This window comes from Chiroxiphia lanceolata, chromosome 30 (genome assembly GCF_009829145.1).
Source record: "Chiroxiphia lanceolata isolate bChiLan1 chromosome 30, bChiLan1.pri, whole genome shotgun sequence".
NCBI classification, from domain to species: domain Eukaryota; kingdom Metazoa; phylum Chordata; class Aves; order Passeriformes; family Pipridae; genus Chiroxiphia; species Chiroxiphia lanceolata.
In genome coordinates, this window is record NC_045666.1 from 1,233,329 (window position 1) to 1,258,479 (window position 25,151).

At 60.1% G+C, this 25,151-nt stretch overlaps 1 protein-coding gene across 1 annotated transcript in view; it reads right to left on the reverse strand.

Moving 5' to 3' along the window:
• Window positions 1-1,129: 1,129 nt before the first annotated feature.
• The window catches only part of COL2A1 (collagen type II alpha 1 chain), a 24,677-nt gene continuing 655 nt past the window's right edge, over window positions 1,130-25,151 (reverse strand). Inside the window, exons 2-54 of the mRNA XM_032713385.1 lie at window positions 24,892-25,087; window positions 22,608-22,624; window positions 22,329-22,361; window positions 22,193-22,225; window positions 21,997-22,050; window positions 21,758-21,859; window positions 21,599-21,676; window positions 21,369-21,413; window positions 21,190-21,243; window positions 21,048-21,101; window positions 20,886-20,939; window positions 20,693-20,746; window positions 20,555-20,608; window positions 19,649-19,693; window positions 19,488-19,541; window positions 19,310-19,354; window positions 19,138-19,191; window positions 18,912-19,010; window positions 18,736-18,780; window positions 17,645-17,743; window positions 16,502-16,555; window positions 16,013-16,120; window positions 15,863-15,916; window positions 15,656-15,754; window positions 14,264-14,317; window positions 14,058-14,156; window positions 13,323-13,376; window positions 13,114-13,167; window positions 12,850-12,903; window positions 12,664-12,717; window positions 12,509-12,553; window positions 11,314-11,412; window positions 11,083-11,190; window positions 10,417-10,470; window positions 10,252-10,305; window positions 10,109-10,162; window positions 9,501-9,554; window positions 9,248-9,355; window positions 9,052-9,105; window positions 8,918-8,971; window positions 7,850-8,011; window positions 7,649-7,756; window positions 6,499-6,606; window positions 6,272-6,325; window positions 6,082-6,189; window positions 5,648-5,701; window positions 5,454-5,561; window positions 5,252-5,305; window positions 4,964-5,071; window positions 4,577-4,865; window positions 3,756-3,943; window positions 2,309-2,551; window positions 1,130-1,380 (exon numbers count right to left, since the gene is read on the reverse strand). Coding sequence (XP_032569276.1) covers window positions 1,234-1,380; window positions 2,309-2,551; window positions 3,756-3,943; window positions 4,577-4,865; window positions 4,964-5,071; window positions 5,252-5,305; window positions 5,454-5,561; window positions 5,648-5,701; window positions 6,082-6,189; window positions 6,272-6,325; window positions 6,499-6,606; window positions 7,649-7,756; window positions 7,850-8,011; window positions 8,918-8,971; window positions 9,052-9,105; window positions 9,248-9,355; window positions 9,501-9,554; window positions 10,109-10,162; window positions 10,252-10,305; window positions 10,417-10,470; window positions 11,083-11,190; window positions 11,314-11,412; window positions 12,509-12,553; window positions 12,664-12,717; window positions 12,850-12,903; window positions 13,114-13,167; window positions 13,323-13,376; window positions 14,058-14,156; window positions 14,264-14,317; window positions 15,656-15,754; window positions 15,863-15,916; window positions 16,013-16,120; window positions 16,502-16,555; window positions 17,645-17,743; window positions 18,736-18,780; window positions 18,912-19,010; window positions 19,138-19,191; window positions 19,310-19,354; window positions 19,488-19,541; window positions 19,649-19,693; window positions 20,555-20,608; window positions 20,693-20,746; window positions 20,886-20,939; window positions 21,048-21,101; window positions 21,190-21,243; window positions 21,369-21,413; window positions 21,599-21,676; window positions 21,758-21,859; window positions 21,997-22,050; window positions 22,193-22,225; window positions 22,329-22,361; window positions 22,608-22,624; window positions 24,892-25,087 — 4,368 coding nt within the window. The 3' untranslated portion in view covers window positions 1,130-1,233. The remainder of the gene's footprint in view (window positions 1,381-2,308; window positions 2,552-3,755; window positions 3,944-4,576; window positions 4,866-4,963; window positions 5,072-5,251; window positions 5,306-5,453; window positions 5,562-5,647; window positions 5,702-6,081; window positions 6,190-6,271; window positions 6,326-6,498; window positions 6,607-7,648; window positions 7,757-7,849; window positions 8,012-8,917; window positions 8,972-9,051; window positions 9,106-9,247; window positions 9,356-9,500; window positions 9,555-10,108; window positions 10,163-10,251; window positions 10,306-10,416; window positions 10,471-11,082; window positions 11,191-11,313; window positions 11,413-12,508; window positions 12,554-12,663; window positions 12,718-12,849; window positions 12,904-13,113; window positions 13,168-13,322; window positions 13,377-14,057; window positions 14,157-14,263; window positions 14,318-15,655; window positions 15,755-15,862; window positions 15,917-16,012; window positions 16,121-16,501; window positions 16,556-17,644; window positions 17,744-18,735; window positions 18,781-18,911; window positions 19,011-19,137; window positions 19,192-19,309; window positions 19,355-19,487; window positions 19,542-19,648; window positions 19,694-20,554; window positions 20,609-20,692; window positions 20,747-20,885; window positions 20,940-21,047; window positions 21,102-21,189; window positions 21,244-21,368; window positions 21,414-21,598; window positions 21,677-21,757; window positions 21,860-21,996; window positions 22,051-22,192; window positions 22,226-22,328; window positions 22,362-22,607; window positions 22,625-24,891; window positions 25,088-25,151) is intronic.

Here is a 25,151-nt window from a genome sequence, read left to right on the forward strand (position 1 = left end):
GAGCTCCCCCCCCCACCCCCCCACATGGTCAGACCAATTTGCTCCCCTCAGCTTTTACTGGTTTTAACTGGTGGCCCCAGTTCTGTCACAGAGACCCAGGATATTCTGAGCTCAGGGGTGCAGTGGGGCAGGAAGTTCCACGGTGGAACCTCATGGGTGTTGTGTTGCCTCCTGAGGTCTCAAGATTTTTTCCCCCTTAACTTGGTTTTCTTTTTCCCTCCTCCCTTTTTTTTTTTTTTTTTTTTTTGCTTTTTAGGTGATTTATTTTTATTTTTTTTGGGTCCCCCCCCCCCATTAGTATGAAGTAACCCCAACCCAGAAAAGTTGGAGCATTGAATGAGGATCTTAAAGGTTCTTTTTTCCCACCTGAACCATTTCATGGTTCTTTCAGACCTTCCTTTATCCCGGCTGAGAAAGGGGGAGGGAGGAGATTGGACGCAGCAAACACACACCGAAAACAAAACCCCGGCTCCACTTTGTACTTTCCACCAAAAGTTGTTTTTTTTTTTTGTAATTTTTTTTTTTTTATATATCAACTGATGTTAAAAAATACAGACTTGTTTTACAAGAATAGCACCATTTTTTGTTTGCTTTTTTTTTTTTTTTTTTTTTTTCCTTTTGTGTCGTTATCATACAACTGAAACACTCCTGCTGGTGATACACGGAGGGGAAACGGGGACGGGAGGGGATTCGTGGTACCTGGATTGGCGACATCCCTTCGGCAGGGAAGGGTCGGTTACATTCCCACCTCCACCTGACCTTCAAAAAATAGGTCTTACAGGAAGAGAATAAATAAATATTGGTTTGATTTCGCAGCCTGCCCAGGCGTGAGGTGGTGGTCCCCGGTGGACGGGCGTGAGTCAAGGGGGGGTCGTTGCAGCCCTTCAGTGCAGAAGTCGTACGAGAGAGAGAGAGAGAGAGAGAGAGAGAGAGAAAAGATCGAGAAGTTCCTCAGGTTCCTTTGGGGTGGGTTCAGTTTGTTGGGTCTTCTTTTTGTTTTTCGTTTTTTTTTTCTTTACAGTTTTATGGCGTCGGGCTGGATTTAAAAAAAAAAAAAACAAAACCAAAAACAACAAAAAAAACCCAGAACGAAACAAAACACAACCCCACCCCACCCCCCAAAAAAAAAAAAAAAAAAAAAAAAAAAGCCCAAAACAAAACACCACAACGAACGGCAACCGACGAACGAACGCACGAATAAAACAATCCTCTTTTCGTGGTTTTGTTTGTTGTTTACAAGAAGCAGACGGGGCCAATGTCTACGCCAAACTCCTGCTCGGCTCCACCAATGTCCATAGGTGCAATGTCCACGATGGGCAGGCGCGAGGTCTTCTGCGACCGGTACTCGATGACCGTCTTGCCCCACTTGCCGGTGTGTTTCTGGGGGAACCCGGAGCAAAGGTGTTATTGGGCACCCTCAAACTCCCCCCTCAAACCACCAGGTTGACCCCCTCCAACTCATTATCATCATCATCATCATCATCTTTGTGGTGGGATAGACCCACCCTGAGAAGACCTAAAATCCAACCAGCTGTCGGAGTCAGGGTGTTGTCCTGGTGTTAATGATGCTAAAACCGTCCTGGCTCATCACTGTGAATACACACCCTGCTTTTTGAAGTCTGGTTTGACAGATAAGCTGGTGGCTGGCCTGGAAAGGTGTGACTGGCAGTCAATCACTTTATACTAGAAAACCCCAGTCAGGTTCCTCTGACATAACCCTTTTGGGGTGGACGTGTGGAGGTTTGTTCCTTGGCTGGGGATGCCCTCCAGGGTCACTCCTCGGGGTTGAGAGTAGAGATCTCCCTTGGTCTGGGTCAGATCTCTACTTAATAATTATTTCTTTTTGCCAGCTTTAATATAACTGCTTCAACAATTGCTTTGTTACAGTGCACTGTAGTACCTCATATTGTACTCTACTAGTAGAGTATAATATTATACTCTATATTATACTGGACTATATTATACTGTATTATACTCTACTAGTAGATTTTTAGTGTTTATATTGTGTGGTGAATAGTTCTGACTGAGATCTTTTGTCTGACCATTCGTATAAAACAAATCACTCATTTTTAGGAAAAAAAAAAACACCTTAAAACCTGTGGGACAAAAGCAGCTCCACCACAACCTCTGTAACTCCTTCAATTTAAACCACTCACACGATCCCAGGCTAAGGCTGGGTTTAGCTGCACCGAGACCCCTCCCTGAGAAGGGATTCCTGCCTGTGCCTCGAGACTCACCGGTGAGGCTTTGCTTTCTACCACCTCTGTCTGAGCCTCGCGCTCCCACCCCGGCCCTGGCGCGGGCTCACCGTGCATCCGTCCTCCAGGACGCTGTAGGTGAACCTGCTGTTGCCCTCGGCGCGGATCTCCACGTCGTTGGAGCCCTGGATGAGCAGGGCTTTCTTCAGGTTGCCCGCGTCCTCGTCCATGTAGGCCACGCTGTTCTTGCAGTGGTAGGTGACGTTCTGGGAGCCCTCGGTGGACAGGAGGCGCAGGAAGGTCATCTGGATGTTGGCGGTGTTGGGGGCCAGGTCTTCGTCACCGTAGCTGAACTGGAGGGAGGGAGAAGGGACATTGGAGCCCTTGAGGGTGTTGCAACAGCGCTGTTTCGAGGGGTCTCCTGTAATTTGCCTCCCCGGGTGGCTGCAGACATCCCATCCCAACTGCCCCCACCCCAAGCTTTCAACGCGACGCTCTGGGTCAGCCAGTACCTTGTGTGACACCCGCCAGCTTCACCCCAAGGAAGGACACCCCGACCCTCCAACTGGGCACCCAACGCTCCCCCCTGCTCCACCTCCATCCCCCTACTCGACCTCCATCCCCCTGCTCGACCTCCATCCCCCTGCTCCACCTCCATCCCCCTGCTCCATCTCCACCCCACTGTTCAACCTCCATCCCCCTCCTCAACCTCCATCCCCCTGCTCAACCTCCATCCCCCTGCTCCACCTCCACCCCCCTGCTCAACCTCCATCCCCCTGCTCAACCTCCATCCCCCTGCTCAACCTCCATCCCCCTGCTCAACCTCCACCCCCCTGCTCAACCTCCATCCCCCTGCTCCATCTCCACCCCACTGTTCAACCTCCATCCCCCTCCTCAACCTCCATCCCCCTGCTCAACCTCCATCCCCCTGCTCCATCTCCACCCCACTGTTCAACCTCCATCCCCCTCCTCAACCTCCATCCCCCTGCTCAACCTCCATCCCCCTGCTCCATCTCCACCCCACTGCTCAACCTCCATCCCCCTGCTCAACCTCCACCCCCCTGCTCAACCTCCATCCCCCTGCTCGACCTCCATCCCCCTGCTCGACCTCCATCCCCCTGCTCAACCTCCATCCCCCTGCTCCACCTCCATCCCCCTGCTCAACCTCCACCCCACTGTTCAACCTCCATCCCCCTGCTCGACCTCCATCCCCCTCCTCAACCTCCATCCCCCTGCTCAACCTCCATCCCCCTGCTCCACCTCCATCCCCCTGCTCAACCTCCATCCCCCTGCTCGACCTCCATCCCCCTGCTCAACCTCCATCCCCCTGCTCAACCTCCACCCCACTGTTCAACCTCCACCCCCCTGCTCAACCTCCACCCCCCTGCTCAACCTCCACCCCACTGTTCAACCTCCACCCCCCTGCTCAACCTCCACCCCCCTGCTCAACCTCCATCCCCCTGCTCAACCTCCACCCCACTGTTCAACCTCCATCCCCCTGCTCAACCTCCACCCCCCTACTCCACTTCCACCCCCAGCCCCGGGGGGGACGCTCACGTGGAAACCGCCGTTGATGGTCTCTGCAAACCAGACGTGCTTCTTCTCTTTGGCCTTGCTGGTCCACCAGTTCTTCCTGGGGATGCTGCTGGGGTTGGGGTACACGCAGGTCTCGCCTGTCTCCATGTTGCAGAAGACTTTGATGGCGTCCAAGGTGCAGCCCTGGTTGGGGTCGATCCAATAGTCTCCTGCAGGGAGGGTAAAGGGTAGGGTGAGGGTTTGGGGGTTGGAGCTCCCCACTTGGCCTTGCTGGGTGTGAGAGGCTGAGGGAGAGGGATGGGGGAGGAGGAGGAGGAAGCTCTTTTTCATTTCACAGGGCACGCTGAGCTGGAAGGGATCATCGAGTCCAACCCTCAGCCCTGCGCAGGACACCCCAAAATCCCACCCTGTGCCCCAGAGGAGCATCCAAACCCTCCTGGAGCTCTGGCAGCCTTGGGGCTGCACCCACTGCCCTGGGGAGCCTGGGCAGTGCCCAACCACCCTCCGGGGGAAGAACCTTTCCCTGGGATCCAGCCTGAGCCTGTCCTGGCACAGCTCCAGGCCATTCTAGAATTCCAGAATCTGAGTTGGAAGGGACCCACAAGGACCATCCTGTCCAACCCTCAGCCCTGCACAGGCCTGCATAGAGTCACCCCATGTCCCGGAGAGGATCATCCAAACCCTCCTTGGGGCCGTGCCCACTGCCCTGGGCAGCCTGTTCAGTGCCAACCACCCCCTGGGGGAAGAACCTTTCCCTGACACCCACCCCACCCCACCCCACCCCTGACAGAGCTCCAGGCTGTTCCCGGAGGTCCCTGGTCCCCGCAGAGCGGAGCCCTCACCGCTCTTCCACTCGGGGTGGCAGAGCTTGATGTCGCGGCAGGTCCTGGCCGGGTTCTTCTTGGAGCCCTCGGGGCTGCGGATGCTCTCGATCTGGTTGTTGAGGGACTTGAGCGTGGCGTCCACCTCCACGTCGTGCTGCCTCAGGCTCCCGGCGGCCTCGTCCGCCCTCATGTACCGGATGGGGTCGGGGCCCTTCTCGGGCTGGCCCAGCCCCGCGAACGCCGACATGTCGATGCCGGTGCCGGGGGGACCGGGGGGGCCGGGGGGACCCGGGTTTCCAGGAGGACCCTGTGAGAGGAAGGAGATGCAATCCCATCCTGGGGGGCTGCCCTGGCAGCTGGACCCCCCCTCCCCTCGCCCTGCCCATCCTGGGGGGTGTCACTCACCGCAGGGCCGGGTTCTCCGCTCCGCCCGCGGGGCCCCGGGGGGCCGATGGGGCCGGGCATGCCATTGGAACCGTCCTTGCCAGAGGGGCCCACGGGGCCGGGGGGACCCTAAAAGAGCCCCAAAAGGGAGGTCAGGGAAGGTGCTGGGCAGCCCTCAACTCCTGCCATCAGCTGACCCAGGCAGGGGCTCGAGGACAGAGGTACCTCCTTTTCCTCTCACCCCCCCCAAATTCCTTTTCCTCTCAACCCCCCAAACTCCCTTTCCTCTCATTCCCCCCCAGGACTTACCCTGGGACCAGAGGGACCTGCAGGACCAGCAGCACCTTGGTCTCCAGAAGGACCCTGAGAAGGGATGGAGGGTGATGGTTAAGCCTGGCATCAGGGGGTGCTCAGCCCCAGCAAAGCCTTCACACGGGCTCGGGGCTCTGCCCGTGGCCACATCCAGCTCCAGGGAGCTGTGGGGAGCCGGGGTCCCCACACCAGCACTTACGGGGGGGCCAGGGAGACCCTGCAGCCCGGTGAAGCCACGGTGACCCTTCAGCCCTCTCTCTCCAGCCTCTCCTGTCTCGCCCTTGTCACCACGAGGCCCTTGGGGACCCTGGAAGGGGAGGGGTGGGGCCGTGTCAGGCTGAGGGTGACAGACCCCCACCCGACACGACCTACGGCTGTCCCGGCGTCACTCACCGGCATCCCCCGAGCGCCAGCAGGGCCAGAGGGACCCATGGGACCTTGTGCACCCTGGGGAGAGAAAAGAGGGTGGTCAGAAACAGAAGAAGCTGGGGGAAGAGGGTGCTCTCTGCCTTTGGGGTGTCCAAAGTGGCCCCACTGCTGGGAATCAGCGTCTTTAAACACCCTCAGCTGGAGCATCACACCCAAACGATCCTTGGAAGTGGAAATACGCCCTGCTCCAGCTCCTGGGGCTCACAGCCCCCCAGGCAGAGCCCCAGCAGGGCACTCAGGAATCCTGAGGAAGGTGCTCGGAGCTGCTCACAGCACCCCTGAATCCCTGCTGGGCACTAAAGGCACCCGCCTGGCTCCCCCATCCCAATTACTCCCTAAGTCGGGATGGTTCCCATCTCCCAAAAAAAAACCCTCAGACCCACCATTCCAGCACTCACCGTCTCGCCTCTGTCTCCTTGTTTGCCGGTGGGACCCACGGGCCCGGGAGCGCCGGGAGCGCCGGGAGCACCGGGGGCACCCACGGGCCCCGTCTCGCCTCGGTCGCCCTGCGCAGGGACACGGGAGCGGCGTCAGAGCCGCGGGACTGGGGGCACGGGGGGCGTGGGGGGGAATTCACGGCAAACTCACCTTCACTCCGGCCGCGCCGTCTCTTCCCGGGGGCCCGTCGGAGCCGGGATTTCCCTGGGAGAAGAGGAGGAATCAAGGCTCGGCTGGGTGAAAACTCCCCTCTCCCAGCTGAAATCCAAGGGCAGAGCCCCGTGCCGGTGATGGGCAGGGGCACGGGGCAGGGGAGGGGGGCAGCACGGGGGTCACCCGGGCTGGGGGGCTGCCCCCTGTGCCCCCTCCCCACCCACCTCTCGGCCGGGTTCTCCAGCGGGACCCGTCAGGCCGGGGGGACCCACGGGGCCGGGGGGGCCTCGGTCGCCAGCAGAGCCGGGCGCTCCTTGTTTGCCGGGTTCGCCCTGGAGGAACGGGGAAGGGAGGACAAGATCCGTGAGAGGGAGATCCCGGCACAGCCCTTCCCCCGGGAAATGCCCCCAGAGGAGCAGCTCCAGCAGCTACCGGGGGGAGGCGGCTGCTGCCATCGGGCACAGCGGGTGGAGGGGGCTGAGCCTGGGGGTGACACGGGGGGAGGAAGGGGGTGACACAGGGGGTGACACAGGGGGTGGAAGGGGCTGAACTCAGGGGTGACAACGACACAGGGGATGACACTGAGGGTGGAAGGGGATGACACGGGGTGACACAGGAGATGGAAGGGGCTGAAATTAGGGGTGACACAGGGGGTGACACAGGGGGTGACACAGGGCTGAAATTAGGGGTGACACAGGGGGTGACACAGGGCGTGATGCAGGGGATGGAAGGGGCTGAACTCTGGGGTGACACAGGGGGTGACACTGGGAGTGGAAGGGGATGACACAGGGGGTGACACAGGGGATGGAAGGGACTGAGCCCAGGAGGTGACACAGAGGGTGACACAGGGGGTGACACTGGGGGTGGAAGGGGATGACACTGGGGATGACACTGCGGGTGGAAGGGGCTGAACTCAGGGGTGACACTGGGGGTGACACTGGAGGTGGAAGGGGATGACACAGGGGGTGACACAGGGAGTGACACAGAGGATGGAGGGGCTGAACCTGGGGGGTGACACAGGGGATGACACTGGGGGTGGAAGGGGCTGAACTCAGGGGTGATACAGGGGGTGACACTGGGGTTGACACTGGGGGTGACAGTGGGGGTGGAAGGGGCTGAAATTAGAGGTGACACAGGGGGTGACACTGGGGGTGAGACTGGGGGTGATACTGGAGGTGGAAGGGGATGACACAGGGGGTGACACAGGGAGTGACACAGGGGATGGAGGGGCTGAACCTGGGGGGTGACACAGGGGGTGACACTGGGGGTGCACAGGGGGTGACACGGGGGGTGCACAGGGGGTGACACAGGGGGTGACAGTGAGGGTGGCAACTGGGGGTGACACAGGGGCTGATCCCGGGGCTGAGCACTCACCGATGGCCCCGGCAGGCCGGGAAAGCCCCTCTCCCCGCGCTGCCCGGGGAGGCCGACGATGCCGCGCTGTCCCGCCAAACCTTGGGGACCCGGGGGCCCGTCAGGACCCTGGGGGGAGGCAGAGCCAGGGGGTCAGAGCCGTGAGGAGGGTGGTGGCAGGGCCCTGAATGGGCAGGAAGGGAGGTGTCCCCCCAAATGTACCGCGGGACCGTCCTCGCCGGGCTCTCCCTTCTCCCCGGGGGGGCCGGCGGGGCCCTGCAGCCCGGGGTCCCCGGCACGGCCCGGGGGTCCGGCGTCACCTCGAGCACCCTTGGGACCGTCCTTGCCAGCGGAGCCGGGGGGCCCGGGGGGGCCTGGGTTACCCTGGGGGGGACAAGGTGGGGTTCAGTGCCAACAGAAGGGGCTTTTCCACCTTCCTTAACCACATCCTGCGGGGCTCCTGGGCTTGGAGAGCCCTGGGAAAGTTGCCTCTGAGCAACCCCAGTTGCCCCAAAATGATCCTGGTTGTCCCTAAGTGGTCCTGGCTGCTCCCAAGTGATCCCCGTTTCCTCCCAGTGGGCCCTGTTACCCCCAGTGATCCCAGTTGTTCCTGAGCCATCCCAGTTGCCCCTGAGTGATCCCAGTTGTCCCCAGTGATCCCAGTTGTTCCTGAGCCATCCCAGTTGCCCCTGAGTGATCCCAGTTGTCCCCAGTGATCCCAGTTGTTCCTGAGCCATCCCAGTTGCCCCTGAGTGATCCCAGTTGTCCCCAGTGATCCCAGTTGTTCCTGAGCCATCCCAGTTGCCCCTGAGTGATCCCAGTTGTCCCCAGTGATCCCAGTTGTTCCTGAGCCATCCCAGTTGCCCCTGAGTGATCCCAGTTGTCCCCAGTGATCCCAGTTGTCCCCAGTGATCCTGGCTGCTCCAAAGTGATCCCTGTTTCCCCCCAGTGATCCCACTTGTCCCAAGTGATGCCTGTTGCCAACTGATCCCTGTTTCCTCCCAAGTGAACCCAGTAGCCCTTGAGTGATCCCAGTTGCCCCTGAGCCATCCCAGTTGCCCCAAAATGATCCTGGCTTCTCCCAAGTGATCCAGGTTGCCCCCAAGTGATCCCAGCTGCTCCCAAGTTATTCCTGTTGCCCCCCAGTGATCCCTGTTGCCAAGTGATCCCTGTTTCCTCCCAAGTGAACCCAGTTGCCCCTGACCAATCCCAATTGCCCCCCAGTGAACCCAGTTTCCCCCCAGTGACCCCAGTTGCCCCCCAGTTGGATCCTGGCTGCTCCCAACTCACGTTAGGGCCGGGGGGTCCGACGCGTCCGGCAGCTCCGGGGAATCCGGTGGCTCCCTGGGGAAGGAGGAGGAAGGTGGCTCAGCCCCCCTCCCAGCCCCTTCCCTGCACCCCCCCTCCCTTCCCCCAATACTCACAGGGGGTCCTTGAGCACCCCGGGCTCCTTTGGGACCAGTTACACCAGTTGGACCCTGGGAAGAGGAGGAAAACCAGTGAGAGACACGGGAGGGGGTGGGGGGTACAACACCCCCATCGGGCAGTTCCCCAAATTTTCGGGGGAAAGGGACCCCTGGGGGGTTCTCCCCCATTTTGGGGGGCTCTGGCTGTACCCACCTGTGGGCCAGGGGCCCCAGAGGGGCCTTGGGGACCAGGGGTACCGGCATCACCCTTCTGCCCGGGCTCTCCCTGCTCGCCTTTGGCACCCGGTTGCCCGTCGGCACCCTGGGGGAAGGGGCTGCTCTCAGAGGGGGGAGCTGAAGCCGGGGGCACCAGGACCCAGACTGGGGCACCGGGACCCAGACTGGGGTATTGGGACCCAAACTGGGGTATTGGGACCCAAACTGGGGCATTGGGACCAAATACTCACCGGGGGTCCGGCAAATCCAGCGGGACCGGGGGCTCCGGGCTCCCCACGCTCCCCCTGTGCGGAGAGATGGGAGGTGGATGAGGGGGAGGAGGTCAGTGAGGGGGGTAAATGAGGGGGTAAAGGGGGTAAAGGGGGGTAAATGAGGGGTAAAGGGGGTAAATGATAGGGGTAAATGATGGGGTAAATGAGGTAAATGAGGGGGGTAAGTGAAGGGGTAAATGGTGGGGTAAATGAGGGGGGTAAATGAGGGGGGTAAACGGTGGGGTAAATGAGGGGGGCAAATAGTGGGGTAAATGAGGTAAATGAGGGGGTAAATGAGGGGGTAAATGAGGTAAATGAGGGGGTAAATGATGGGGTAAATGGTGGGGTAAATGGTGGGGTAAATGAGGGGGTAAATGGTGGGGTAAATGAGGTAAATGGTGGGGTAAATGAGGGGGTAAATGAGGGGGTAAATGAGGTAAATGAGGGGGTAAATGATGGGGTAAATGAGGGGGTAAATGGTGAGGTAAATGAGGGGATAAATGGTGGGGTAAATGAGGGGGTAGATGAGGGGGTAAATGAGGGACAAAGACCAGCAGCCGTGGGGGCTGTGACAGGGTGGCACTTACGGGGGCACCGCGGGCACCGGCAGCGCCGGAGGGGCCGGGAGGGCCGGATTCACCCTGGGAAAGAAAGGATGGAGAGTTGGAGGGGGTCCGGGCGGGGTCTCCCGGGCTCGGGGGCAGCCGAGGGGCTGCCCGGGCTCTCTCACCTTCTCGCCGTTGGGGCCGGCGGGGCCGGGGGGGCCGATGGGACCCGTCAGGCCCTGCGGGGGGGAGGGAGAGGAGGGTGAGTGTCCCCCAGTAGCCACCTCCCTGTCCCACCCCTGTCCCACCCCTGTCCCACCGCTGTCCCACCGCCACCCCGTCCCACTCACGCGGGCACCGTCCTTGCCGGGGGCTCCCTCGGGGCCCTTCTCGCCGACGTCTCCCTGTGGGGTGACACGGGGGGGACAGGGTGAGGTGAGCTGAGACCCGACAGCACTCATCACACCCCTCAGCACCCAGCACTGATGCCTTAAGGTCCATCCGGTTTTTTTGATTTTGTCTAATTTTTATAAGTAGTTATATAGCAGAGGTAGGTTTTAGGAGCAGCAGCATTTATTCCCTTACCCTTAGCACGGTAACTACAACCCTTTTACCCCGATTCCCCATATCAATACCCCTGAATTCCAACAGAAATGTTTAGTCTCTCCTTAAGACATCCTCCTGTTTGAGGATATCTAATCCTGAATTGCAAGAACACAGTCAAGAGCGGGGTGACCACGTGCCCTCTGTACCCTGAAGATGATGAAGATGATGAAGAAAAGGGTCTTAAAGACCCCAGCCCTAATTCCCAAGGGGCAGGACCAGGGGTGGACCAGGGCAAAAGCCAGGGGGTGGAAAAATCTGGGATTGGCCAGGCAGTATTATAAACTGTAACATCCGTAACAGAGAGGCAAGGGTCTTGTAACCTGATTAAATCCTTTTTTTCTTATCTCCGATTAAATTGCTTCGGAGTTTGTTTTTTTTTTCCTCAGCTCGTTTTAGGCATCACCACTCACCCTGTCTCCCTTGGGACCGGCGATTCCGGCCGCTCCTCTCTCCCCGGGCATCCCCTGCAGCCCGGGGGGTCCCTGGGCGCCGTTGGGGCCGGCGGGGCCGGTGGCACCCTAAAGCAGAGCGGAGGGGGCGGTTTTTGGGGTGCCGAGCCCGCCCTGAGCTGACAGACACCCCCCTCCCCCGGTGCCACAGCCCTGCTGGCGGCACCGGGCGCTGTCCCCGCTGTCACCCACCTTGGGCCCGTCGGTGCCGGGGGTCCCGGGCAGCCCGCGGGGTCCCTGCAGCCCTTGGGCACCGGGAGAGCCGCGCTCGCCGGGGAAGCCGCGCTCGCCCTGCCGGCGGTGGGAGGGTGTGAGGAAGGGGAAGGGAGAAAGGTGATAACGCGCTGTCCCCCGCGGAGGGAGGGCGGGCAGGTCATCAGCCCGCGGTGCCCCCGGGGGGACCGGCCACCAGGATGGGGGGGAGCTAGAGGCCGTGGAAGGGACGTGGGGGGGATGTTGGGGGGTACTGGGGGGATGCTGGGGGACGCTGGGGGACATGGATGTGCTGGGGGACATTGGGGGGATATTGGGGGACATGGGGATGTTGGGGGACGTGGGGGGATGCTGGGGGACACTGAGAGACATGGGGGAGATGCTGAGGGACACTGGGGGACATGGGGACGTTGGGGGATGTTGGGGGACATGGGGATGTTGGGGGACACTGGGGGGGAAGTTGGGGGACACTAGGGGACATTGGGGGAATGCTGGGGGGCACTGGGGGGATGCTGAGGATGCTGGAGGACATGGATGTGCTGGGGGACATGGATGTGCTGGGGGAGATTGGGGGATATTGGGGGACAATGGGGGACATGGGGATGTTGGGGGACATTGGAGGATGCTGGGGATGTTGGGGGACATGGGCATGTGGGACATTGGGGGGATGCTGAGGGACACTGGGGGTGCTGGGGGCTGCTGAGAGACATTGGGGGGATGTTGGGGAACATTGGGGAGATGCCAGGGAGCACTGGGGGACATGGATGTGCTGGGGGACATTAGGGGAATATTGGGGGACACTGCGGGGACATGGGAATGTTGGGGGACACTGGGGGACATGGGAATGTTAGTGGACATCGAGGGGATGCTGAAGGACACTGGGGGACATGGGGATGTTGGGGGACATTGGGGGACATTAGGGAGATGCTGAGGGACACTGGGGGACAAGGGGACATTGGGGGATGCTGGGGGACATGGGGATATTGGGGGACACTGGGGGGATGCTGGGGGACATGGGGATGTTGGGGGACACTGGGGGGATGCTGGGGCACACTGGGAGGATGCACCCAGGGTTGGAAGGGAGCAACCAGGGTCTGACAACCCCCTGGAGACCCCCAAAGCCCCCCACGGGATGGATCCAGTCCCCCCAGCCAGGAGAGGGTCTGGCACTTACTCTGGGACCAACAAGACCGGGCGCTCCAGCTTCTCCAGGAACACCCTGTGAAAGAGGGGGGGGAACAAGCATTGGGGGTCAGGCCTGGGGGGTGCCGGGGGGGCTCTGACTGCTCCCCTTTGCAGCCTGAGAGGAGGGAAAAGGGGGGGTCTCACCTGATCTCCGGGTTTGCCGCTCTCTCCGGGGGGACCTGGTGGCCCGGGCAGCCCCTGGGAGGGGAGAGCAGCCCTGTGAGCACGGGGTGGGCAGCGAGACCACCAGGGACGGGGGGGCTCGGGGCCACCCACGAGCATCACCCCACCCTCAGCCCCCCCCAGAGCCCCCCCATCCCACGTGCTCACCTGGAAGCCGGAGGGTCCGGGGGCTCCCTGCTCTCCCCTCTCGCCCGCGGGGCCCTGCGGGAAGGACGGTGCTGAGGGACCCCCAAACCCCTCGGGGTCGGGGCTTCCTCCACCCCCAGCTTTTGGGCAGAGCTGGGGTCGTGGAGGGCCCCAAAACCCCCAAGGGTAGCGACTGCAGAGGCTTCACCCCCAGCAGAGCCGGGGGGGCCCTTTGCCCAGCTCAGGGGTGGGGTTCAGCCCCCGACCTCCCCCCGTTTCACTCACGGCGGGTCCCGGGGGTCCGGCAGCTCCTGTCTCACCGTCCTTGCCAGGGAGCCCCTGCAGAGGAGGGAAAACCCCCCCTGAGCTCCGGGCACGGAGCTGCTGCCTCGGCTTCCCCCACCCTGGGGCACCACAAGGGCCTCGGGGAGCTGCAGCCCCCCAAAATTGAGGGAGGGAGGGAGGGAGGGAGAGAGGGAGAGAAAACAACTCACCCGCAGCCCGGGGGCACCAGGCAGTCCCTTCTCACCGGCTTTGCCAGGCTCACCCTAGGGAGAGGCAGAGGTGGCACCGAGGGGGTCTCTGTGCCCCCATGGCCCCGGTTTTGGGTGGGAACGGGTGGCAGTGCTCAGTTTTGGGTGGGAATGGGTGACAATACTCATTTTTGGGGAGGAAGGGATGGCAGTGCTCATTTTTGGATGGGAATGGATGACAGTACTCATTTTTGGGTGGGAATGGGTGACAGTGCTCATTTTTGGGGAGGAAGGGGTGGCAATGCTCATTTTTGGGGAGGAAGGGGTGGCAATACTCATTTTTTGGGTGGGAACAGGTGGCAGTGCTCATTTTTGGGGAGGAAGGGTCACAGTACTCATTTTTGGGTGGGAATGGATGGCAATGCTCATTTTTGGGTGGGAACAGGTGTCAGTACTCATTTTTGGGGAGGAAGGGGTGGCAATACTCATTTTTGGATGGGAACAGGTGGCAGTGCTCATTTTTGGGGAGGAAGGGTCACAGTGTTCATTTTTGGGTGGGAATGGATGGCAATGCTCATTTTTGGGTGGGAACAGGTGGCAGTGCTCATTTTTGGGGAGGAAGGGTCACAGTACTCATTTTTGGGGAGGAAGGGTCACAGTACTCATTTTTGGGGAGGAAGGGGTGGTAGTGCTCATTTTTGGGTGGGGACAGGTGGCAATGCTCATTTTTGGATGGGAACAGGTCTCAGTACTCACGTTGGCACCTTTGGGACCGGGGAATCCCATCACACCGGGCTGGCCACGGGCACCCTGCGGGCCAGGGGGGCCGGGGCGCCCGTCCTCGCCAGGGGAACCCTGTGGGGAGGAGAGGGGAGGGGGTGTCAGGGGGTGCTTGTGCCAGACCCCCCCCCCCCCCAGCCCCCTGCCCACCCCCCAGCACCCCCATGTGCAGCTTCACTTACGGTGGGGCCGACTTTGCCTTGGGGACCAGCGTCACCGGGGCGGCCTGTGAGGCCCTGCAGGGGACAGGGGAGCTCTTGGGGGGGGCTGGGCACCCCTCATGGGGGGGGTACAAGGGTCTGCCCAACCCACACTGCCCCAGAGAGCGTCTTTGCTCACCCCAAAGAGCGCCCGACCCCAAAGAGCGCCCGACCCCAAAGAGCGCCCGACCCCAAAGAGCACCCATCCCCAAAAAGGATCCAACCTCAAAAAGGATCCGACCCCAAAGAGCACCCAACCCCAAAAAGGATCTGACCCCAAAAAGGATCCAACCCCAAAAAGTGTCCAACCCCAAAGAGTGTCTGACCCCAAAGAGCACCCAACCCCAAAAAGGATCTGACCCCAAAAAGGATCCAACCCCAAAAAGGATCCAACCCCAAAGAGTGTCCAACCCCAAAAAGGATCCAACCCCAAAGAGTGGTCGACCCCAAAAAGAATCCAACACCAAAGAGCATCTTTGTGAACCCCAAGTGCGTCTTAACCCCAAATGCACCTTGGTCACCCCAGAAGGCACCTTAATTAGCGAAGAGTGTCTTAATTAGCCCCAAAATGTGCTTTGGTCACCCCAGAAGGCGCCTTAATTAGCCAAGAGCATCTTAATTAACCCCAAAGGATTTCTTGGTTAGCACCAGAGAGCGACTGACCCAACCCCAGAAAACACCTTAATGCCAAAGAGTGCCATGGCCGAGGCCAAAAGCACTGCATTGACCCCAAAAGCATCTTAAACAACCCTAAAATCACCTCATTGACCCCAAAAGCACCTCAGACAACCCTAAAAGCACCTTAACAACCCCAAAAGCACCTCATTGACCCCAAAAGCACCTTAAACAACCCTAAAAGTATCTTATTAACCCCAAAGGCACTTTATCGACCCCAAAAGCACCTAATTGACCCCAGAAGCACCTCAGGCAACCCCAAAAGCACCTTATTGACCCCAAAAGCACATGATTGACTCTTAACCCTAAAAGTACCTTATCGACCCTAAAAGCACCTTATCAACCCCGGAAGCATCTCATTGACCCCAGAAGTACCTCATTGACCCCAAAAATACCTCATTAACCCCAGAAGCATCTTAACCCTAAAAGCACCTTATCGACCCTAAAAGTGCCTTATCGACCCCAAAAGCACCTCACTGACCCCAAAAGCACCTCATTGACCCTAGAAGCATCTTAACCCTAGGAGCATCTTATTGACCCCAAAAGCACCTTACTGACCCCAAAAGCACCTCACTGACCCCGAAGCCCCCCCTTGCTGACCCAGCAGGTCCCACTGGCGTCCCCACTGTCCCCACTGTCCCCTGTCCCCCCTGTCCCCCCCCAGTGCCCCCCGCCCGCTGTGGGACCCCCGTTTCTCACCCTGGCTCCGGGCAGTCCGGGCTCTCCGGGCCGTCCGGGGTCGCCGGTGGCTCCTTTGGGACCCGCCAGCCCAGCGGGGCCACGCTCGCCCGGAGCGCCCTGCGAGGGGTTGGGGGTGACTCCGGGGGTCCAGGGGGGTGGTCCCGGCCCTAGAAACCCCCCCTGTCCCCCCGTCACCCTCTCCACCCCTCACCGCGACCCCCCCACCTTGGGTCCGGCCAGCCCGTCCTGTCCCGGGAAGCCGCGGTTGCCGGGAGCGCCCTGTGGAGGAAGAGGAGGAGGAGGAAGAGGAGGATGGGAGTCAGGGGAGGATTTTTGGGGAGGTTTTGGGGCGGGATAGGGGGGACACACACTCACCCTTTCTCCCGGGGGTCCCAAAGGACCGGCAGCGCCGGGTTCGCCGCGGGCTCCTCTCTTGCCTTCCTCGCCCGCCGGCCCGGGGGCACCTTGGGGTCCCGCGGGGCCCTGCGGGGGGGGGAGGGAGAGGAGGGAAAAGGGGGTCACCAGGAGCCTTCCTCCCCCCATAGCCGTCCCCCCCCAGCCGGGTAGGAGCCCCCCGACGTGCCCCCCACAGCCCCGGCGGCGCCGGGGCCCCGCGGAGCCCCGGCATTGAGGGTGGTTAATGAAGCGAGGGGGGAATGTCCCCGCGGGGGGGGACAGGGCGCGCACACAGCGGCCCTTTGTCCCCCCGCGGGAGGGGGACGCTGCCCCTCGAGGGGCCTCCCGAGGGGGACAGGCCCCGGCAGACGCCGAGGAGACGCCGCGGGGACGGGGATGGGGACGGGGAGGGGTCCCCGCCCGGGGTGGGGGGTCCCGGCTGCGGCCCCCCCTCGGTCCCGGACTCACCGTCTCACCCTTGGGTCCCTGCTCGCCTTTGAAGCCCGCGATTCCCGGTTCTCCCTGCGGAGAGAGGGGGTTTGGACAAAGTGTCAGTGTCCCTGTCCCTGCTGTGGAATCCAGCTCCTGTCCCCTGGTTGTTCTCCAGGTCCTATCCTCCATCCCTGCTCTGGAATCCAGCTCCTGTCCCCATCCCTGGTGTGTTCTCGAGCTCCTGTCCTTCATCCCTGTGTTCTCCAGCTCCTGTCCTCCATCCCTGCTCTGGAATCCAGCTCCTGTCCTTCATCCCTGTGTTCTCCAGCTCCTGTCCTCCATCCCTGCTCTGGAATCCAGGTCCTGTCCTTCATCCCTGTGTTCTCCAGCTCCTGTCCTTCATCCCTGCTCTGGAATCCAGGTCCTGTCCCCATCCCTGTGTTCTCCAGCTCCTGCCTCCATTCTCCAGCTCCTGTCCTCCATCCATGGTGTGTAATCCAGGTCCTGTCTCCATCCCTGCTGTGGAATCCAGCTCCTATCTCCATTCTCAAGCTCCTGTCTCCATTCTCCAGCTCCTATCCTCCATCCTTGCTGGGGAATCCAGCTCCTGTCCTCCATCCCTGGTGTGTTTTCCAGCTCCTGTCCCCATTCTCCAGCTCCTGTCCTCCTCCCTGGTGTGTTTTCCAGTTCCTCTCCCCATCCCTGGTGTGTTCTCTAGGCCTTGTTCACATCCCTTTCCTCATCTCCATCTTCATCCCAGTCCTCTCACCTGTTCCCATCCCCATCCCATCCCACCTGTGGGAAAATGGGAAATGGGAAAAAGGGGCAGAAAGGGAAAAAAGGAGGGGAAATGGGAATAAAAGGGGAAAAGGAGAGGGAAGTGGAATAGGAAAAAAGGGGGAAAATGGAGGGAAAGGGGAAAAAAGTGGGAAAATGGGGGAAAAGGGAGGAAAAGGGAAAAGGGGAGAAGTGGGAACAAAAGAGGGGGAAATAGGGAAAAAAAGTGGTGGAAGGGGAAAAAGCAAGGGGGAGAATGGAAATAAAAGAGGGAAAAAGAGGGGGAAATGTGGATTAAAGGGGAGAAAATGGGGGAAAATGAGGAGAACCAGGAAAATAATGGGGAAAAGGGGCAAAAGACCAGGAAGGAAATGGTCAAAACCCAGAGGGTCTCTGTCTCACCGTCTGTCCCTTGGGGCCCAGGGGGCCGGTGGCTCCTTGAGGGCCGGGGGGGCCGCGGGGGCCGGGGAAACCTGGAGCGCCAGCAATGCCCGGGGCACCCTGAGGGCACCAGGCATTGTCAGGGGGCACGGCTGTGTCCCCCTGCGGTCCTTGTCCTCCCCACCCTTCCCCTGTCCCCTCCCCAGTGTCCCCAGTGTCCCCCCACAGCCCCCTGTCCTCCCCATCCTCCTCTTTCCCTCCCCAGTGTCCCCAGTGTCCTCCCATGGCTCCCTGTCCTCCCCGTCCTCCCCCTGTCCCTTCCCAGTGCCCTCCCACAGCTCCCCGTCCTCTTCGTCCTCTCCCTGTCCCTCCCCAGTGCCCCCAGTGTCCCCCCACGGTCCCCTGTCCTCCCCATCCTCCTCTTTCCCTCCCCAGTGTCTCCAGTGTCCCCCCACGGTCCCCTGTCCTCCCTGTCCTTCCCCTGTCCCTCCCCAGTGTCCCCCCACGACCCCCTGTCCCCCCGTCCCTTCCCACCTCCCCAGTGTCCCCAGTGTCCCCACCCCTGCCAACGTCCTCCTGTCCCCCAGCAGTCACATCCCACACTGTCCCTGTGTCCCCCAGTGTCTCCCAACATCCCCATGTCCCCCAGTGTCCCGCAGCATTTCCCCAGTGTCCTCCAGTGTCCCTCAGCATCCTCCAGTGTCCCCCAGCATCTTCCCAGTGTCCCCCAGCATCCCCACGTCCCCCAGTGTCTCCCAGCATTCTCCCCAGTGCCACCCAGCATCCCCACGTCCCCTCAGTGTCCTCCAGTGTCCCCCCATGTCCCCCAGCATCCCTCCAGTGTCCCCCAACATCTCCACATCCCCCAGTGCCCCCCAGTGTCCCCCCAGTGTCCTTCAGCCCCCAGCACCCCCCAGCCCCCCTCCCAGTTTCTCCCCGTCCCCCAGTGAACTCTTGCACCCGTAGGTGCCCCATGACCCCAAATCCCTCATGTCCCCCAGATCCCAGCCCCAAATCCCCAAACCCTCAGCAGCCCCTCCTCACCCTGCACCTCTCCGGGGGTCTCTGAACACCCCCCCCCCTCCCCACCCCTGTCCCCAAACCCCGCTCACCGCCGAGCCCTTGGCTCCGGGGATGCCATCGGTGCCCGGGTTACCCTAAAAGGAGACACCACTGAGCTCCTCGTGCCTCAGTTCCCCCGAATCCCCTTCCAGGGACAGCTCCCGGGTCAGGGGACAACGCCGGGACGAAGCCACCGGGGAGGGGACGTGGGACGTGTGGCACTTACGGGGGCACCGGCGGGGCCGGGGGAGCCGGGGGTGCCGGATTCGCCGCGAGGGCCCTGGGCACCCTCGGGACCTCGGGCCCCGGTGGGACCAGCTTCACCCTGGGGGGAGGAACGAGGGGGTGAGGGGTCACTGGGGGGAGGAATGAGGGGGTGAGGGGTCACAGCGGGTGCTGTGCCTCGAGTTTCTCCCCCACTCCATCCCCGGGGTCAGCCCCGTCCCCGTTACCTTCGAGCCGGGGGCACCAGGAAAGCCGGGAGCTCCGGCTGGGCCGACGGGTCCCTGGGAGCGAGAGGAGTGTGAGGGTCTGCCCAGGCTTTGGGGGAGCCTGGGGGACCCCACTGTGCCCCCCGTGGGGTGACACGGGGTCCGGGGAGGGCCCGAGCAGCCCTTGACTTACAGGGGGTCCAGCAGGACCGGGGAGACCGTCGTTGCCACGAGCGCCCTGGGGGCAGATGGGGGTGGTGTGAGGCACGGGGGGTACCGCGGGGGGACCCCCCTGCCGCCGGGGGGGACATCGGGGTGTCACCAGGGTGCCACCGAGGTGCCACCAGGGGCACGGGCAGCGTCACACTCACGGCGGCACCGGAGGGGCCGGGACGTCCTCTCTCTCCGGGCAGCCCGCGGGGACCCTGGGGGGACACGGGGGCTGGTCAGGCTCGGGGGGGCTGTGCCACCCCCCCCCAGTTTCCACCCCCCTCGTGCCTCAGTTTCCCCCTTGTGCAGCCCGAGGACTCACCATGGGGCCGGGGGAGCCGTTCTCGCCGGGGGAGCCGGATTCGCCCTGCGGGGAGGGACAGAGGGGGTGAGCACCGGGGGTGACCGAGGGGATGGGCACTGCATCGGCCCTGAGGCCACAGGGATGGTCACTCCATCAGCACCAACAGCACAGGGATGGTCACTCCATCAGCTCCAGTGCCATGGGGATGGTCACTCCATCAGCCACTGGGATGTTCACTCCATCAGCCCCAATATCACTGGGACGGTCACTCCATCAGTCCCAGTGCCATGGGGATGGTCACTCCCTCAGCCATGGGGATGGTCATTTCATCAGCCCCAATATCACTGGGATGGTCACTCCATCAGTCCTAGTGCCATGGGGATGGTCACTCCCTCAGCCATGGGGATGGTCATTCCATCAGCCCCAATATCACTAGGATGGTCACTCCCTCAGCTCCAGTGCCAAGGGGATGGTCACTCCATCAAGTTAGTGGGATGGTCACTCCATCAGCCCCTACACCACTGGGATGGTCACCAGGATGGTCACCCGCATGCCACTGGGATGGTCACCAGGATGGTCACCTGGCCAGCCCTGATGCCATGGGGATGGTCACTCCCTCAGTCCCAGTGCCATGGGGATGGTCACTCCATCAGCCCCAACACCACAACGATGGTCACCAGGACGGTCACCTGGCCAGCCCCGATGCCACTGGGACGGTCACCTGGCCGGTCACCTGCCCAGCCCCAACACCACAGGGATGGTCACCAGGATGGTCACCTGGCTGGCCCCGATGCCACTGGGATGGTCACCTGGCTGGTCACCTGGCCGGCCACCTGGCCGGTCACCTGGCTGGTCACCTGGCCGGTCACCTGGCTGGTCACCTGCCCAGCCCCAACACCACAGGAGTGGTCGCCCCACACCCACCTTGGCTCCAGGAGCTCCCGCCTCTCCTTTGGCGCCGTCCAAGCCGGGGTATCCCTGGGCACACGGAAAGGGGGGGTCACCCTCTGTGCCCCCGGGTGAGGGGGGCACTGGGGGCCCAAGGGGGGGACACTCACTCACCCGGTGGCCCTTCACTCCAGGGAGCCCAGGGGTCCCGGGGAAGCCACGAGCGCCCTGAGAGAGGAAACGAGTTGAGGGTGAAGGGGGGGACACACGGGGGGTCCCTGTCCCGGGGGGGACACACGGGGTGTCCCTGTCCCAGGGGGGAACACACGGGGTGTCCCTGTCCCAGGGGGGCCGGGTCCAGACTCACCTGGGGGCCGGGGGGGCCACGCTCGCCAGATTTGCCGGGTTTGCCGGTCTCACCCTGCAGGGAAACGAGATTTGAGGGGAATAAAACCCACCTTTTATGGCCACTGCTGCAACGAGCTTCCCGTTCTCAGCCGGGGTTTGCCGGGGGCAGCAAAGCACTCACGTCGTCTCCGGGTTTTCCGGGAGGTCCTGGTGGCCCCCGGGGACCCATGGGACCCTAAAGGGGACAGAGAGGCAGCGGGTGAGTGGCAGTTGGGGGGTGGCAGGTCCCTGGGGGGAAGGGGGGGGGTGATGGGGGCACTCACAGCAGCGCCGGGCTCGCCGGGCTCACCGGGGTTGCCTTGAAATCCTTGGGGACCCTGGAAGAGACGGTGGCATCAGCGGGGGGGGGGGAGGGAAGAGATGGTGACATCGGTGGGAGGGGGTGGGGGGGCGGGGTGCCCACCCAGAGACCCCAAAACCCGGTGGGGAGGGGGTTACTTACGGGAGAGCCGGAGGGTCCGGGGGGGCCACGGGGTCCCATAGGGCCCTGGGGGGTTGGGGGGGAGAAAAAACAGTGTCACAGAGGAGGGGGGGGGGCAACCCCCGTCACCTGCCACAGCAGGGTGACCCCTCAAACTGGGGGTGGTCCCCACCATCGGTGATGCGGGTCCGTGTGTGTGAGGGGGTGCAGGGGGGTTTTGGGGGGGTCCTGTGGCCCCGGGGGGGCCTTACCATGGGTCCCTGCATGACGCCCAGCTGAGCCCCTCCAGCCTTCTCGTCGAAGCCCCCCGCCATCTGCGCCGCGAAGTTCTGCGGGAGGGGAGGGGGGCTGAGCGCGCCGGGAACCCCCAAAATCCCCTCCTCCCGCCCCAAAAACCCCTCCATACTCACCCCACCGAGCCCGGCGGGGCCGGGAGGGCCGGGGGGGCCAGGGGGGCCGGGATTGCCGGGGGTGCCGGGCTCTCCATCCCTGCCCCGGGGACCGGGAGCACCCTGGGGGGGATAAAAGGGGGGTGTGTGTGTGTGTCATCCATGCGGTGAGTGGGACAGGGGGACAGTTCTCTGCAGCCCCCCATCGCTGCCGGGGGGGTGGGGTGGGGGTGCTGCTGGGGGTGGGGGGACACTCTCACCTTCTCCCCCTTCTCGCCGCGGTCCCCTCGTTGTCCCTGCTCGCCTGCCGGGCCCTGGGGGAGGAGGAGGAGGAGGAGGAGGAGGAAGAGGAGGAGGAGGAGGAGGGGGGTCAGATCTGCCCCCACGCCCCCTCCTCCAATCCCCCAACCCTCCCCAGCCCCACAAATATTCCAGCAATGCGGGAAACGCTCCCACCTGCGGTCCCGGAGGCCCTCGGGGTCCTACGACCTGTGGGAAGGGGGGGGACACAAGGTTGGGGTGAGACACGAGACCCTCCCCTTCCCCTCCCCTCCCCTCCCTCCCCAGTTTCGGGGGTCCCCCCAACACTTACATCTTTAATGTCACCGGGTTCACCCTTCTGCCCCTGCAAGGCAAAGCAGGGGGTGAGACAAGACCCCCCCTCCAAAATCCCTCTCTCCACCCCACAACTCCCCCCAAAGGGGGGTAACAACCCCCCCCTCCCAGGAGGTGAAGACCCCCCCTCTCCGAGGGGTGACAAACCCCCCCCGGGGAGGTGACAACCCCCCCCAGAGGGGCTCACCCCACCCAGACCCCCTGTGCCTCGACCCTCCCCCGAATTTTGGGGCGAACCCCCCCGGGATTTCCTCACCTTGGGGCCGGGCTGCCCTGTGGGGAAAACGAAGAAATAAAGAGAAATTAATGTTGGGGGTTTTTGGGGCTGGGGGGGGTGGGGGGGACACGAGACTTCTCCATCCCCGGGGGGGGGGGTGTGCTGGTGCTCCTTGGGGGGGGCTGTGGGGCCAAAAGGGGGGCCCAGGGGGCTCCCCCGAAGCGCTGGCAGGGCGTGTTTTGGGGTTGAAGCGGGGCCAGCACGCGGGAGGGGGGCTCTGAGGGGGTTTTTTTTGGGGGTGAGGGGGGGTTCAACCCTTCCCACCCCTCCAGCTGGGGCGGGGAAGGGTTAAAAAAAAGGCAACTTCTGGTTTTGGGGGAGGTTTGGGGGGTTTGGGGTCGTGAATCTTTTTGGAGGGGGGAGGTTTTCTGTGAGTTTTTGGGGTGGGGAACAGCCTTTGGAAGCTCCAGGATGCCCAAAGTTATCCCCTCCACCCCCTCCCCAGCATCGCCCCCTGCACCCCACACCCAAAAAACCCTCACCCAAAAAAACCCCAACCCTTACAAAAGCCACCAAATAAACCTCCTTGCCCCCTTTTCCCCCCCAAAAAAACCCATCCACTAAAAAAACCACCTTACACCTTTCCCAGAAAAAACCACACCCCTCACAGAGAACACTAAAAAACCACTTTATCCTTTTTCCCCAAAAATCCACCCTTTAAAAAGAAAACAACAAAAAAACCTCCTTACCCCTTGTTCCCCCGAAAACCCACTCCTTAAAAAAAATGCTAAAAACCCACTTTACCTCTTTTCCCCCCAAAAAACTACCCCTTACAAAAAAACCACTAAAAAAATCACCTCGCACCTTTCCCAGAAAAAAACACACCCCTCACAAAAACCACTAAAAAACACTTTACCCCTTTCCCAAAAAAACACTAGAAAAAAAAAAAAAACCCTTACCCCTTTTCCCTCCAAAAATCCACCCCTTACAAAAAACACTAAAAAAACACTTTACCCCTTTTTCCCCCCCAAAATCCACCCCTTACAAGAAAACACAAAAAAACCCACTTGACCCCTTTCCCCACCCCAAACCCCTGCAGGCTTTGGGATAAAAAAGGATTTTTTTTTGCCCCACTGCTCGGGGTGATTTTTTTTTTTAACCCTCTCGAAGGGGGTTGGGATTGGGGGGGGCATCAAGTTGCCTTTTCCCTGCATTTTTCCCCCATGGATGTTCCCCCTTCCTGGGCCCATCCATGGCTGGGTGGGTGAGTAACTTATTTATTAATGATGAGGGGATATATAAATATATATATATGTATATATATCTATATATCTATATATATCTATATATCCCCCTGTCATTAATAAATACATTTATTTATTAATTTATTTTTTATTTATTTATTAATGACAAAGGGATATACACACATATATATGTGTATATATATGAACATATGTGTGTATATATATCCCCTTGTCATTAATAAATTTATTTATTAATTCCTTTTTTAATTTATTTATTAATGACAAGGGGGTATATACACACATATATATATGTATATATATATGTATATATGTGTATGTATGTGTGTATATATATCCCCTTGTCATTACTAAATAAATTTATTTAGTTAGTTAGTTATATTTATTTATTTATTAACTACAAGGGGGTATATACACACGTATATGTATATATATATCTATATCTATCTCCCCTTGTTGTTAATAAAAACATTTATTTATTCATTTATATTTATTTATTTATTTATTAATGACAAGGGGATATACACACACACACACACATATATATATATCCCCCCTTGTTAATAAATACATTTATTTACTCATTTATATTTATTCATTAATGACAAGGGGATATATATATGTATACATGTATATATACGTATATATGCATGTCTATACATATATCCCCTTGTCGTTAATAAATAAATAAATTTATTTATTTGTTTTTATTTATTTATTAACGACAAGGGGATATGTATACATATATACATATCTATACACATATATACATATACATATATACACATATACATATATATACATGTATATATGTATATATGATACATATATATACATGTATATATGTATATATGATATGATATATGACATATATATATACACATACATATATATACATATATATACATATATACATATATACATATATATATATACATACACATATATACATATATACACATATACATATATATACACACATATATACACATATGTACAAAATATATATAAAATATGCTCTATAAAATATATATATCGGTAAAGCAGAAATAAAGTCCAACCGCTGGGCTGGTCAGTGGGGCAGATGGGGCAGCACTCTCCGAAGGGGATTTCGGGGCTGGGGCAGTCGCGCAGCTCCTCGCAGATGATCTCGTCGCACAGGACGGTGCCCGTGTCGCACACGCAGATCCGGCACGGCTCCGGCTTCCACACGTCCTTGTCGCTGTAGCGCTGCCCGTCCTGCAGGCAGCTGCCTGCCTCGGCTGCGGGGGGGGGGGGGGCGAGGGGAGGGGGGGCACAGGGCAAGGCAGGGCGGGGGGCG